Source organism: Protomyctophum parallelum, assembly GCF_964188405.1.
Source record: "Protomyctophum parallelum genome assembly, chromosome: 13".
NCBI classification, from domain to species: domain Eukaryota; kingdom Metazoa; phylum Chordata; class Actinopteri; order Myctophiformes; family Myctophidae; genus Protomyctophum; species Protomyctophum parallelum.
In genome coordinates this window covers 3,902,510-3,917,927 of record NC_139708.1, presented here as the reverse complement: position 1 = coordinate 3,917,927, position 15,418 = coordinate 3,902,510, and the positions used below count along the sequence as shown (strand labels likewise).

Genomic DNA, 15,418 nt, shown 5'->3' with positions numbered 1-15,418 from the left:
TGGTGCTCAAACCTTTTCATGTTGTGTTTGGCCTTAGACAGTTCCAGGGAAGCCCCCAGAAGCAAAGTAAAACAGTAAAAATGTTCTCTTTAAATATATTATAGGCCTATTCAAAGATTTGCACAAATGTGGGGAAAAAAATAGCAGATCTACATGCTGAGCTTATATCTATATCTGCACATTTTGAATAGCCAAAGTATAAAATATGCCTAAAAAACCTAAACACGAACCAGATGCTTTCCTGTTGTTTATCCCATTCTGAACGGGCACCCATTTTGGTGTCGGCATCACGTTATGCTTTAGCTATTAAAAAATAGCAGATCTACAAGCTGAGCTTATATCTATATCTGCACATTTTGAATAGCCAAAGTATAAAATATGCCTTAAAATCTAAACACGAACCAGATGCTTTCCTGTTGTTTATGGGTCAAAACTCTATTAGGATGTAACCTTAGGCTCACTGAAACAATAACACCACCTCTCCTCTCTCCTCTCTCTGTGTGTGTGTGTGTGTGTGTGTGTGTGTGTGTGTGTGTGTGTGTGTGTGTGTGTGTGTGTGTGTGTGTGTGTGTGTGTGTGTGTGTGTGTGTGTGTGTGTGTGTGTGTGTGTGTGCGTGTGCGTGTGCGTGTGCGTGTGCGTGTGCGTGTGCGTGTGTGTGTGTGTCTCTTTCCCTCTCAGATTGCGCTGGGTGAATGCTACCGCGTGCGGTTCCGTGGCGTGCACTCGCGGGCCTTCGTGCGCAACCGCTACGTGTCGTGTCTGTACAAGGAGCTGGGCAGCTTCGTGTTCGGCTGCTGCGTGGGCCAGTCGCTCACCAACATGGCCAAGCTGAGCGTGGGTCGCCTGCGGCCCAACTTCCTGTCCGTGTGCAACGTCACCTACGCGTCGCTGGGCTGCTCCCCGGGGAGCTACGTGCCCCACGTCGCCTGCAGGCAGAGCAGCCTCAAGATGGTGGAGGAGGCCAGGTCAGTTCGTTTTCTGTGTGGGTGTGTGTGTGGGGTGGGGAGGGGGGCATTTCCACCAAAAGAACTTTGGGTCTAGAACTGGTTCCGTTCTTTAACCCATTCTGACCTGAGATCAGATTCTAAAAATGTCTATTACATCCTGACAGTTTCATTATTAACCCATTCTGACCTGAGATCAGATTCTAAAAGTGTCTTCGATTTTTCAAAAATAGCAGACCTACAAGCTCGTATCGCGCCACTCGGTGGCGCGATACGAGCTTGTAGATCTGCTATTTTTCAATAGCTAAAGCACAACATGATGCCGACACCAAAATGGGTTCAGAATGGGTTAATCTTATCAGCTTGTAGAGCTGATCATGTATGAGGCAGCTCATACTTCAACACTTCTCTCTTCTCTTCAACACTTTTTGACCATTGGCTATCCTTAGTTTAAGGCCAATGGGGAGACCAGACTCACAATTTCCCATAGACTGGGAGGACACCCCCCCCCCCAGACTCTAAATGACAGAGCGGTTGCGCAAAGACCCGCCCGGCAGCACTGTCTAATGCGAGTTATATAGTATACCGGTAGTATTTTTTGTTCAATTACTCATGACAAAGTTTGTAAATGTCAACAGTATTAGTATATCCGTCCGGCTAATGTTTTGATAATTTGCGAGACAACTAACTGTATGCATATGACGGTATAGAGTTTCAAACTAGTGTATTTAAGAAGAAGATATAAATCATTTTATAATAATAAAATGATTGAAACAAAGAACTAGTGAATTGTTTGCTAGTGTGCTGCTTGTTTATGTTATGGATATATACATACTGTACAACTTTGTCATGAATAATTTAACAAAAAAATATGCACAAATAAATTAGGGGTCTTTGTGCAACCGCTCCGTCATTTAGATATATGCAATGCGCAGACTTGGAGGACGTTTCCCATAGCCTGGGAGGACAACAAAAGAAGCTGGGATGTTTGGAATGTTAATATCTCTCGCTCTCCCCCCCTCCCCCCCTTTCTCTCTCTCTCTCTCTCTCTCTCTCTCTCTCTCTCTCTCACACACACACACACACACACACACACGTTACCCACCCTGTAAATGACATTTCTGTCATCGTTGTCATTGACTTGTTTATGATGGTTTATATCACATCTGCATCTTCCAACCTGAATAGTGACACGCCCACTTTGGTTCCCACTTCAGGGCAAGAATGTTGGTTCCAGTTCCGAAGTTTCCGAAGTTTCCGAACCAACTTTTAGTTAATTTGTTTCAAAATTAGGCGGGAAAAAACAACGGAACCGGTTCATCCCCGGTGGAAAAGGGCCCTTTGTGTCTGTGTGTGTGTGTGTGTAGTTACATAAAGAATGTAGTTTTATTATCTAAGGGTGTGGTACAGCACAGTGCGATTCAGGAGCCTCGAGGACTTTCTAATATTCACTCGCTCACTATGTTTTTCTCTTTCAGGAAGTCATTTTTCTCAGGGCATGCTTCCTTCGCAATGTACACCATGCTGTATCTGGCGGTAAGTGTTACACACGCTCACACGCACACGCACACGCGTTAATATCCGTTATGTGACCTTGGCATTCACCTGAGCGTTCTATGTTTGTTTTCTAATGTTTGTTGTGTAATTAGCGAGTGCGTCGCACCGCCGCACACTTTCACTGTAGTCGCCGTGAAGTCGGACAGCGTTGTGCACTCTCTCTCTCGGGTCCCCAAGAACGCTGTGTACAAAAACACACTGACTAATCACACACACGCTGAACGCAAATACACACACACACGCGCACACACACACACACACACACACACACACACACACACACACACAGACACGTGCTACGGCATATGCCTGTGCTCATTTAAATGATGAGGAGGGTGGGGAGGCCTCTGGGAATGGCTATCCTTGAAAAACATTGCACTTCAAAATGGAAATAGTTATAGAAAGTAATAGAAAGAGAAAGAGAAAAAGGAGAGAGAGTGGTGGTGGTGGGGTGTTTGTGTGTGTGTGTGTGTGTGTGTGTGTGTGTGTGTGTGGGGGGGGGGGGGGAGAATGAGAGAGAAGGTTTTCCAGAGGGAACATGAATGGATGAAGAGACGATGCATTGCAGACAGAAGAAGCCTTGTTGTAGGTCTGCTTTATAGGAAGGGGGGGGGGGGGCATTGGATGGCTGTATACTTGGAGAAGATGGACAGCCTTCTTTCAGCAGGAGATTACACGCGCATGTGCAGTCGCATGTGCAGTCACATGCGCGCACACACGCATTCTCTTCGCATCTTTCTCTCCATCCCCCCCCCCCCCCCCCTCTCTCCATCAGTTCAGGAGTTGTGGGAACACTGCGTGAAGGAGGAACATCAAAAGAACAACGTTCACATTGTTAACCTACCCTCCTCAAAGGAGGTTTTCTTGCCCCATTCCTAATTCCCGAATCCTAATCCTACCGGCATCAAAATGATTGTCTTTTTTATTAAATATGAATGCAAGTCGCCTTTTTTCTTCTTCTTTTTGTAGTGATCACAATTTGGAGTGAAATGTGGAATTGCAGAGTGGATGAACTGTTCACAGAGTGGATGAACTGTTCACAGAGTGGATGAACTGTTCACAGAGCAGAAATAGAGCAGAGTGGATGAACTGTTCACAGAGTGGATGAACTGTTCACAGAGTGGATGAACTGTTCACAGAGTGGATGAACTGTTCACAGAGTGGATGAACTGTTCACAGAGTGGATGAACTGTTCACAGAGTGGATGAACTGTTCACAGAGTGGATGAACTGTTCACAGAGTGGATGAACTGTTCACAGAGTGGATGAACTGTTCACAGAGTGGATGAACTGTTCACAGAGTGGATGAACTGTTCACAGAGTGGATGAACTGTTCACAGAGTGGATGAACTGTTCACAGAGTGGATGAACTGTTCACAGAGCAGAAATAGCATTTGGAAATCACTATCAACACATTTCTTTGCTTTTCCCCCGTTGTTTGCCTGCCATCGCACCCTAACAAAAACAACTCGCTGTTCTGTTCCCACCGTCCGGAGAGCGGCGAGCACAATGACGAGGGGAGGAGATAGGAGGAGGGGATGAAAGACAGTGAAGAGCAGTTGAGAGTTCTCTCTCCTCTCCTCATCTGCCTTCATCCATCCTAATTCATCTGTGCATCCTAATTCATCTATGCATCCTAATTCATCTATGCATCCTAATGCATCTATGCATCCTAATGCATCTTTGCATCCTAATTCATCTATGCATTCTAATTCATCTATGCATCCTAATTCATCTGTGCATCCTAATTCATCTTTGCATCCTAATTCATCTTTGCATCCAAATTCATCTGTGCATCCTAATTCATCTGTGCATCCTAATTCATCTATGCATCCTAATTCATCTATGCATCCTAATTCATCTATCCATCCTAATTCATCTTTGCATCCTAATTCATCTGTGCATCCTAATTCGTCTGTGCATCCTAATTCATCTGTGCATCCTAATTCATCTGTGCATCCTAATTCATCTGTGCATCCAATTTCATCTTTGCATCCAAATTCATCTATGCATTCTAATTCATCTATGCATCCTAATTCATCTTTGCATCCAAATTCATCTTTGCATCCAAATTCATCTGTGCATTCTAATTCATCTATGCATCCAAATTCATCTATGCATCCTAATTCATCTATGCATCCTAATTCATCTATGCATCCTAATTCATCTATGCATCCTAATTCATCTTTGCATCCTAATTCATCTATGCATCCTAATTCATCTTTGCATCCTAATTCATCTGTGCATCCTAATTCATCTATGCATCCTAATTCATCTATGCATCCTAATTCATCTTTGCATCCTAATTCATCTTTGCATCCTAATTCATCTTTGCATCCTAATTCATCTTTGCATCCTAATTCATCTGTGCATCCTAATTCATCTTTGCATCCTAATTCATCTGTGCATCCTAATTCATCTGTGCATCCTAATTCATCTATGCATCCTAATTCATCTTTGCATCCTAATTCATCTGTGCATCCTAATTCATCTATGCATCCTAATTCATCTATGCATCCTAATTAATCTATGCATCCTAATTCATCTATGCATCCTAATTCATCTGTGCATCCTAATTCATCTATGCATCCTAATTCATCTTTGCATCCTAATTCATCTATGCATCCTAATTCATCTTTGCATCCTAATTCATCTATGCATCCTAATTCATCTATGCATCCTAATTCATCTGTGCATCCTAATTCATCTATGCATCCTAATTCATCTATGCATCCTAATTCATCTATGCATCCTAATTAATCTGTGCATCCTAATTCATCTATGCATCCTAATTCATCTATGCATCCTAATTCATCTATGCATCCTAATTCATCTGTGCATTCTAATTCATCTGTGCATCCTAATTCATCTGTGCATTCTAATTCATCTGTGCATCCTATCCACCCCCAATACAAACTGACAAAAATAGAGAACATATATCATAAATGAATACTGAAACCAGATATAATCATTAAGGAAAGTTTATGCATGCACTATGTGTAACTCTTCATTTCCATTCAGTTGCAATTTCTTCTTTTTTTTTTTAAACCCCCCAAATACTTTGGCGACCCCCCTAGGGGTCGCGACCCACAGGTTGAGAACCCCTGCAGTAGATGACTGTTAGACATAGACATACAGTAGATGACTGACACTGACAACATACAGTAGATGACTGACATACACATACAGTATAGACATATACAGTATAGACAAATGCGCTCTAGACAGTCTAGCCAAGGGTTAGGTTACCGTACATGTTTGCTCAAGGGCACTTGCAACTGTCTGTCTGGTCCCAATGTTGCCTCCTTTGTTTTCACAAAGCAGTGTTCACAGCCTCTCTTCTCCACACTCTGTCTCTCCACAAGGCACAGTCACAATTTGTCTGCATTACAAGGCCACTGGGGCAATGAATATATATAAAACAATGGAATATTATTATAATAAAGAAAACAATATAAAAGATCGGAATGTTCAGAGTTGGTACAGATTCTTATATACCCAATGCAACACTCCCATTTAACCCTAGATTGCAACACCAAACAAGTACACCACATGCTGGCCCTCGACATATACTGCCACGGAAACAAACACAAGCGTGCACGTCACATGCACGAGTGCACAGGATACAGTTGCTGCTAGCTAGTGTTTGAGCAGACTGTAGCCATCCCAGAGGGTGTGTGTAACCTGCAGCTACATGTCACCCTGTCTGTCTGGGGGCCAGCTGCTTGTGTTTAACGCAGGAAGAGTGACACCTGCTCCCCGTGAGGAGAGAGAGAGAGAGAGAGAGGGAAAGAGAGAGAGAGAGAGCTATAGAGTGCCAGAGAGAGAGAGAGAGAGACAGAGAGGAATGTTGGCCACATGTTTGGTGTTGGTGGACGGGCCCAGACAGACCAGAGATCATAAACATGGTGGTACATCTGAGTGACCCCCGTCGACCCCCGTCTCTCTGCACCGCCGCTGAAGGATGGGTGCATGCCATTGTGAGGGACAGGTTAAAACAGTTACAGGGGTCAAGGGGGTCTTGACAGTGGGGGTCACTGTGTGTGTGTGTGTGTGTGTGTGTGTGGCTGTGTGCGTGCGTGCGTGCGTGTGTGTGTGTGCGTTCACAGTCCACAGCAGCGATTTCAATTGAATTCAGCATGCTTTATTGTCAAGTCAAGGCAAAAAGGACATTTGTTTTGTACAATACAAAATCTATGAAAAAGATCGTATATTTTGTGTGCAGTGTAAAAGAATATATATATATATATATATATATGTAATGGACATTGGCAAACACGTGAATAAATGTTCTTATTCACTGATTAATATTATTATGCGACTATACTTGAGATGATATAATGATAATGATATACATTATAGATGATTATAGATAATTAGATAATTATGACACTAACACCGAACCATAAAACATGTCACTGCTACACAATGACGTGGGTTATTTTCATTTTTCTCTCTGACGCATGCAGCCATGTTCATGCACACACACACACACACAAAAACACACAAAAACACACACACACACACACACACACACACACACACACACACACACACACACACACACACACACACACACACACACACACACACACACACACACACACGTACAGACTCAATGTGCTTCAATAAAATACAATACGAAGGATAAAAAATATACAAAAATCACTAATGATACAAAAATGAAGACAATTACGATTATGATTAATTCATGCCCAAACCCATTGTTTCCACTTGTTTTGTTATTATTTGACAAGCTGAATACAATCATGAATCTTCTCCCCCTGCACAGTTCTACCTGCAGGCTCGGCTGTCGTGGCGAGGGGCGCGCCTGCTGCGTCCACTGCTCCAGTTCCTCCTGGTGCTGATCGCCATCTACACCGGCCTGAGCCGCATCTCCGACTACCGCCACCACCCCTCCGACGTGCTGACCGGCTTCGTCCAGGGAGGGCTGACCGCATACTGGGTGGTACGTACAGTAAGCTCGCGTCACCAGGCTTTCTTTCCACCTGGGAGGAAAGCCTGGTCTATGTTCCTACTGTAAATTCGCCCGAGTGATCCGGTTACTTATATGCGTGGTTTAGACCAGATGATAATACATTTAAAAATTAAAACCTCTGCCTCGCTTTGTTTTGTAATCGATTAACCTATAACGAGTTATTTTGTTAATAGAGTAATCGGTCATTTAGTTATATCTTCCAAAATAATGCCGTTATTTAGTTACACCACCTGTTAGGTCACCACTTTTGATGTGACACACATGGCTGGTCTCGTTTACATTCCTTTGTCTCACTCATTCTTTAATAATGAATGTTTATTTTGTGAACCGTTTGTGACTAATAGTTATTTCCCTCTCGTACCTCTGTTGACAGACAATAGGCCCATTCTCTCATTTCACCACATCTGATCCACCTGTTTATAAATGTTGCGACACTCACGGCATGTGTGTGGTCTGCGCATTTCTTACTGACATATTTTGTGTGTGTGTGTGTGTGTGTGTGTGTGTGTGTGTGTGTGTGTGTGTGTGTGTGCGTGTGTGTGCGTGTGTGTGTGTGTGTGTGTGTCTGTGTGTGTGTGTGTGTGTGTGTGTGTGTGTGTGCGTGTGCGTGTCCCTGCAGGCTTTCTACATCTCGTCCATGTTTAAGCCCTGTCCCCGCCAGGACATGTCCCCCGCCAGCACGTCCCTGGAGAGCCCCCTGTCCAGTCAGCAGACCGTCTGTTAGCCTCCCTCCTTTCCGGGGAGACGAAAAGAGAGGACGGACTGCAGAAAGACGGACCGACAGAGAGAACGGGAGCGAACGTGAGACAGTAATAGACGAGCAGAAGACGGACGGATGGCGAGAGACAGAACGAGAGAGACAAAGAGAGAGAGATTTAGTTCCAGAACAGGAACTTAGAGAGAGGAGGAATGTGGTGACTGAGAGATGGAGTCGGTACGATCTTTAACACGTACATGTGGACACACATTCAAACATGCAGTCCCACACCTGGCCATATAACCACACACCTGCAATCATCTAACACTCAACACAGTGTGAACTAGAAGAAGCACATATGACTGTAGAACAAACCCGTCCAGGAGAACTACAAAGAAATATTACAGATATTTTTATATATATGTGAAAAGAATATACATAGTATATATAGTATACAATTGTGTTTTTTTTTTGTTTTTTTTTAGACAAAGCTGCTAATAATGTTGATAATTCCCGCAGTTTTGAGACGAGTGTGCTTCCTTCCGCGATGAAAGCTCGCGGTCAGTGCCTTAGGTCGGCTTCGAGAGAATCATTGTGAAAGCTTTTTTTCCTGTGTTGTTGGGAGAGAAATTACGTCTCACAGAACGACACACATCGCCGCCGCCTAACTGTGAGCACCGCCAAACCTTCGATGACGCAAAGACTTGGGCGCCCGGCAGCAAAGCGAAAGAACCTGCGTTCTTGATATTTGCATGTGGTGACTCCCAACGCCTCACTTTAACCACTTAAAAGCCTCCATTCTTAGTAAAACACAGACATGAGTTACAATTGTACCTGGACCGTTGTCTACACCCCAGATCAAATCAGCCAAAAACTGTCGGCGAAGACGGCCCAGTATAGGCAGAATGCTGTGGTTCAAGGTGTTAAATACTTTGACCCAAGCATGGGCAGAGAACTAGGCAGTGTCCTGTGTTTGAATGGTGCATCTTTCTCTCGCCAGTAGCCGCGAGTGACCGGGAGTTATGTTGTTCGGCTAGGTTACACCTCCCCACCCCCCTACCCCCACATTGCCCCTTCTGTGTACTAAACCACTTTAGCTGTGCCTTTTAGAGGCAGAGCTGTGACTGAACTCTGTAACCTTTGCCTTTTGCTTGCCCCCTGTGAACTCCTCAACCTCTGAGCTGCACCTTTGAATTATGCCACTCTCACAAGAGAGCCTCCATGGCCTGTGCACAGTGAAATCCTCAGTGTTCAGAGAGCCACCATGGCCTGTGCACAGTGAAATCCTCAGTGTCCAGAGAGCCTCCATGGCCTGTGCACAGTGAAATCCTCAGTGTTCAGAGAGCCACCATGGCCTGTGCACAGTGAAACAAGAGAGCCACCATGGCCTGTGCACAGTGAAATCCTCAGTGTTCAGAGATCCACCATGGCCTGTGCACAGTGAAACAAGAGAGCCACCATGGCCTGTGCACAGTGAAACAAGAGAGCCTCCATGGCCTGTGCACAGTGAAACAAGAGAGCCACCATGGCCTGTGCACAGTGAAACAAGAGAGCCACCATGGCCTGTGCACAGTGAAATCCTCAGTGTTCAGAGAGCCTCCATGGCCTGTGCACAGTGAAATCCTCCGTGTTCATTGACAAGCAGAATTACACTTCAGTACACTTCAGTCTACACTACAGTAGACGTAGAGTTGTGAAGTTACCCTGCTATGATGGTGTAACTCCAAATACCAATGAGATATATCTTGCAGCGCATTGATTGATTCAGATCCACAAATCTAGTAGTCCAGGTTTTCTTTCAAAAAAGAAACACAAAGCAGCAGCACAAAGTTATTTAACAAAAAAACATTTGTGTGACTTTGAGACTCGCGAGTCACTGTGCAATGTAAGTCAACGAGGATACTATTTTGGATCGATTGCTTATCAACTATTGAAGCTATATGTCACCAATATTTGGAGTTACGTTGTGGTATGGTAACTCAAATAACACCAAAGTGTTATCTGTCTGTTACAAATGTAACCAACATTTGGGTTAGCAGTTAGCGCTGAGGACTTTACGGTGTGGCAGCCAGGAGGCCCTACTGTGCGTTTTTATTAATAGCACTTGAACGTACGTAATGGAACTTTCTAATTGTAATCAACATTATATATATATATATTATATTTTTATCTCAAGTGAATAATCAGTGTTTATTTCTCATGTCAAACTTATACAAATATATGTTGTTGAAATTGTTGAAATGTTAAAATTGAATGTAAATACTATAGTAACGTACGTTTTATAAACCACACACCGATTTTTGTTCTTTCATTTTTTTTAAGTGTTAGTGCCATTTTTGGACAGTTTTTACATGTTTCTGTGAGTGTTTATATACTTACATGTGTGTTGATCAGGTACGGAACGCGTGTTATTGTATCTTTTATTGTCATAACTACTAGACTGAGCCAGAGATATTATCAGAAAGCTATATTTTTGTTTTGTTTCCAGTTTTATTGTTGTTGCTGTACGTCTTGTCCTCTCTGTGAATGCCAGAAAGGCGGAAATAACCACTGTACTCAAGAAAAGAAAACAACAACCAAACCAATAAAATGAATGTGGAATATCTGTACTTTATTTTGTGTCAGTCTTGTTGTGCAGGCCCCTTTAATGCCTCACACACACACACACACACACACACACACACACACACACACACATTTTAGTTCTTTATTTGAATCCGCAAATTACAATTAATTTTACAAGGAAACAAATGTAACAGACAGACAAACTGCCTAACAGCCGAAACAGAGCAGTGTTATTCCCAACACACACACACACACACGCACACACACACTTAATTGTGTTATTATGGCATTCATGTCATTTCAGAGCTACTCTCATGAGTGTTGATTAAATGAGCCATTTGTAAGTACAGTAAGACAGTGGTAAGACATTCATGGTTACACACATCGAGACCCATAAGGTCCTTCTGGGAGGTGTGTGTGGATTTAACCCCCTTTTACTTTCGCTGTTTTGGGGGTATAGTGCTGCCTTCCTCCCTAGAGAGTTAATGCTCACAACGCTCTTTCGGTATCTCTGTTTCTCTCGGTCTCTCGCTCTTCCCCTGTTTCCTTTCTTTCTTTCTTTCTTCTCTCCTCTGCTCTTTCAGGCCTTTTGGAGTGCAGTAGAGCATGAAGAGCCATTTCAGGGGTCATGCTACCATGGTGATACTTGGCCAGATACAGACTGGAAGAGGGTTGAGGCTTTTTCATCTCTCTCTCTCTCTCTCTCTCTCTCTGTCTCTCTCTCTCTCTCTCTCTGTCTCTGTCTCTCTGTCTCTCTCTCTCTCTCTCTCTCTCTCTCTCTCTCTCTCTCTCTCTCTCTCTCTCTCTCTCTCTGTCTCTGTCTCTCTGTCTCTCTCACTCTCTCTCTCTCTCTCTCTCTGTCTCTGTCTGTCTGTCTCTCTCTCTCTCTCTCTCTCTCTCTCTCTGTTTCTCTCTCTCTCTCTGTCTCTGTCTCTCTGTCTCTGTCTGTCTGTCTCTCTCTCTCTCTCTCTCTCTCTCTCTCTCTCTCTCTCTCTCTCTCTCTCTCTCTCTCTCTCTCTCTCTCTCTCTCTCTCTCTCTCTCTCTCTCTCTCTCTCTCTCTCTCTCTCTCACGCTCATCCTCTTCCAGCCGATTGAAGGCCTGGAATAAAGGGGCAGTTATCAGAGAGAGGGAGAGAGAGAAAGCTGCAGTAATGGCTGTGCATTTGTCACTGAGGTATTAAGGAGACACATGCATGCACACCCATGTGGCCTTTTTTTCCCCGTGCAGGAAAAGGGTTCCAGTAATAATGAGGGTTATAAGGGAGGGAGTAATGGAGTACTTGGCAGTCTGGTGGAATGGGGGGATCCTGGGATGGAGGGCGTGGGGCTTCGGGGTGGGAAGGAATGGGGGGATCCTGGGGATGGGCGTGGGGCTTCGGGGGTGGGAAGGAAGGAATGCCATGGCGGTTTTCGGAGGCCTGTTTTGTTTCATAATAGCGTAACTAAGGAGGAGACACATTTCATTCCCAAACATTATGCTTGTGTTGTGTGAGCTCTGCTCTGCCTATCAGTGTCTGTTTAACTCTATGGTCATCGTCTCAGTGTTTACGTGCGTGCGTATGCGTGCGTATGCGTGCGTATGCGTGTGTCTGTGTGGCGCTGAGCTCACAGAGATAGAGAGAGTAAAGATAGTTTACACAGCCTGTCAAACAGCATGTCTCGTTTACACCTCGGAACGCTTCTTCTTCAGCTCACCTTTGGCCCCTGATGGTGAGGGAACCAACTGCCTGACAAACAGAGGCTGCACATTCTCTGGGTCCACAACATCACTCCATGTCCAGGCAAACGGTCGTGTGTGTGTGTGTGTGTGTGTGTGTGTGTGTGTGTGTGTGGCACGCAGGATGTACCTGTCATGATCTTACTGCGAACTGTTTACTGTATACCCTTATTTTGTAGTGTTGTCTTTAGTGTTTCCTGTTTTGCCTAGTTGTTGCCTGTCTTGTCTCACCTCATCCCCTGTTGTTACACACCTGTCTCCATTCTGTCATTAGCCTGCAGTACGCCTGATGACACTCACCTGTGTTTGCTTCACTATCAGCCTGTAGCCTATAGTCTATAAGTACTTCAGTCTGCTCTCACCCTGCCAGCAGCCAGATCCCAGGTTGATGTTACTGTGTGTTCCTGCCTGTTTTGTCCTGCTGTTGCCGCGTCACCATGTAAGTTGTTAAAGGTTTTATGACATTCATTTTCATTATTTTCTTTTTCTTTTTTCTTTTAGGTTTTATGACCTCAATTACACCCAAAAAACCTGAACTTTGAACATTCTGTGATTTTCTGTGGTCTGAAGTTTTCTTTGGGGTTTTTTGGGCCTTTTGAGCTACAATGAAAACAGGCAACACAGTGAAAACAGTGACATCTGCTGGAAAATCCCTTGACATGTATGGGATTTGCCGTAAGTGATGTCACTTACTGCCGGCAAATCAGAGCACCTGTTTGAGCCAGAAAACCCCAGATCACAGAATATCTACTGAATGTTAAAAGTTCATGTTTTTGGGTGCAATTGAGATTAGAAAAAAAACCCAAGAAACATTCCCAAAACCTTTTTTTTAATGTCACAATCCCTTTAAGTGTTCTTTGTCTAATAATACTGGACTTTACCTGCCTGCCTGCTTGTTCTGCCCAGGTCTCGTGACATCACTATGACATCATCAGGGATGATAGTAAATCAGGGATCATAATATCATAGTAAATACGACGTGCTGTCGCAATTAAGCCCATACTGTATATGGAGATCCCTGTTGTCATCAATATTATATGGATATGTCAGAACCTGTTCTGACATTCCATATGTTGATCCTTCCCCATCCATCCTTCCTCTTCGATGTCTCCCATTTGACTGATACCTGTCCATTTAAACTCTAGACAGGCCTGCCCCAAAGTTATTTGTGCAGCCGTGCCTGGCAGACGCCTCAACAGGCCCAAATATTTCGGCATTTCAAAATAGTTTTATCATTTGAAAACTTGAAATGGGACTTTTTGTACTGTAAGTATACATTCTGATGCCAGTATTTTTGTACTTTTATTCAAGTAGATTTTGAATTCCGGACTTATTACTCCAGATTATTTCTATATTGCAGTATTGATACTTTTACTTTCCCACTGCTGGTAGCCCAGCCTGTGGCCTGTGGGTAATTATTGAGGTGTAACCTCAGTCTGTGAAGGCTATACTGCTGCCAGCACGCTCATTGTGAATGAAAACAAAGACCCTACTTTCTCCTCACACTTAATTCTGGGAATTCGTTGATAAGACTTTTTTTTTCCTTCTTCGTTAACTTATGCGTATAAGAAACCGGACTCGCCTAAAAATAGGACGTTCGTTGGGGATGTCGAGGTTGGGTTGATGGCAATCGACTCCAGAGATTAGTGTGCCACTGTAGACACGTAGCTCACCTGCATACCTCTTATTGTGGACGCACACACACACACACACACACACACACACACACACACACCACACACACACAGAAGAGAAGACCTGTACATCATGCCTATGTTCCGTCTGTCTGGTGGTGATAGCATCACAGAGGCATGCACAACACAGACTGACTGCACTAACTGCTCAGTGCTCATGGTTGAGGCAATGCAGTCGACTCGACGCCTTGATAGAGAGATACTCAAAATTCTCTCCACATACACTTCACACTGCAATGCTTATACTGCTGTTCACAGCAACCACTTTTAAAGCCGCTTGATGCTGTTGAGTTATTCAACTGTGAAGAAGATGCACACAATTTCCTCACTATCTGCATGCCAGTAAATTCATAGCAATTTGATAAGCATTGAAAATAAAGGCACCCGTGTCAGGGACCCCCATGAGAGAATTTCATTTGTCAAGATTTTTAAGAATTGCAGATAATACACGCTCACAAATGTGACGCTGTGTGAGCTTAGCTATTTGTGAATAGCTGAAACATAAAATGGGGATTGAATGTTTTAAAATGGTTTCTCATTTTAGCTGGGGACGTATACCCCTGGAACCCTGTCAAGGGACCCTGGGTCCCCGGGCCCCACTTTGAGAACCAGTGGGCTATATCCTGTCCTATGAATTTGGTTGTCTAATAAGAGCTTAAATTGGCCGCTGGTCTCCAAGACAAGGCAGACATAGTCTTTGGAATTCTGCATGCAGGCCTCTTATCCGGCTGCTGTCCAACTCCTAATAGAATTAAAAAGGATTAATGGGGCTCTTTAGTATGCCCCAGTTCAGACCTGCTCCCTCTGATTCTTGGTTATGTATATTTTCTCCATCTCCACAGTAATAATGACAGCACAATAAAATGTGCTATAGCTGGACACATCCTAAGGAGTGTGAGGGGAGCGTCCTGAAACTGAAAAGCTTTAGCCTATGTGCTCCATGCTAGATAAACCCCCTTGTTTCCCGTGTCCTCGTGGCTCACACTGCTCCCTAAAGATTAGAGATTAGGATGTGCCAAGTCATTTGGCCCACTCATTGGGTATTCAGTACAGAACCTCAACACATCCACCAACCCATTAAATCCATCCACAAACAGCCAGATGGGAACTATATACAGGTGCGAGACAGACAGACAGACAGAGACTGGGCCACAAGCATCTACGTGATTCGGAAATGCCACAGAACGTGTGTCTGCAAACAATACTGTAGCTGCCACACCATCTGCCTATTCCCTTTTCATTAG

The 15,418-nt window shown here is 44.0% G+C and overlaps 1 protein-coding gene across 1 annotated transcript in view; it reads left to right on the top strand.

Moving 5' to 3' along the window:
• Positions 1–9,615, top strand: part of ppap2d (phosphatidic acid phosphatase type 2D) — a 30,062-nt gene extending 20,447 nt beyond the window's left edge. The window contains 4 exon segments of the mRNA XM_083779812.1: positions 680–966; positions 2,424–2,481; positions 7,294–7,470; positions 8,120–9,615. Of these exon segments, the coding sequence (XP_083635938.1) occupies positions 680–966; positions 2,424–2,481; positions 7,294–7,470; positions 8,120–8,224 (627 nt within the window). The 3' untranslated portion in view covers positions 8,225–9,615.
• Positions 9,616–15,418: the final 5,803 nt, after the last annotated feature.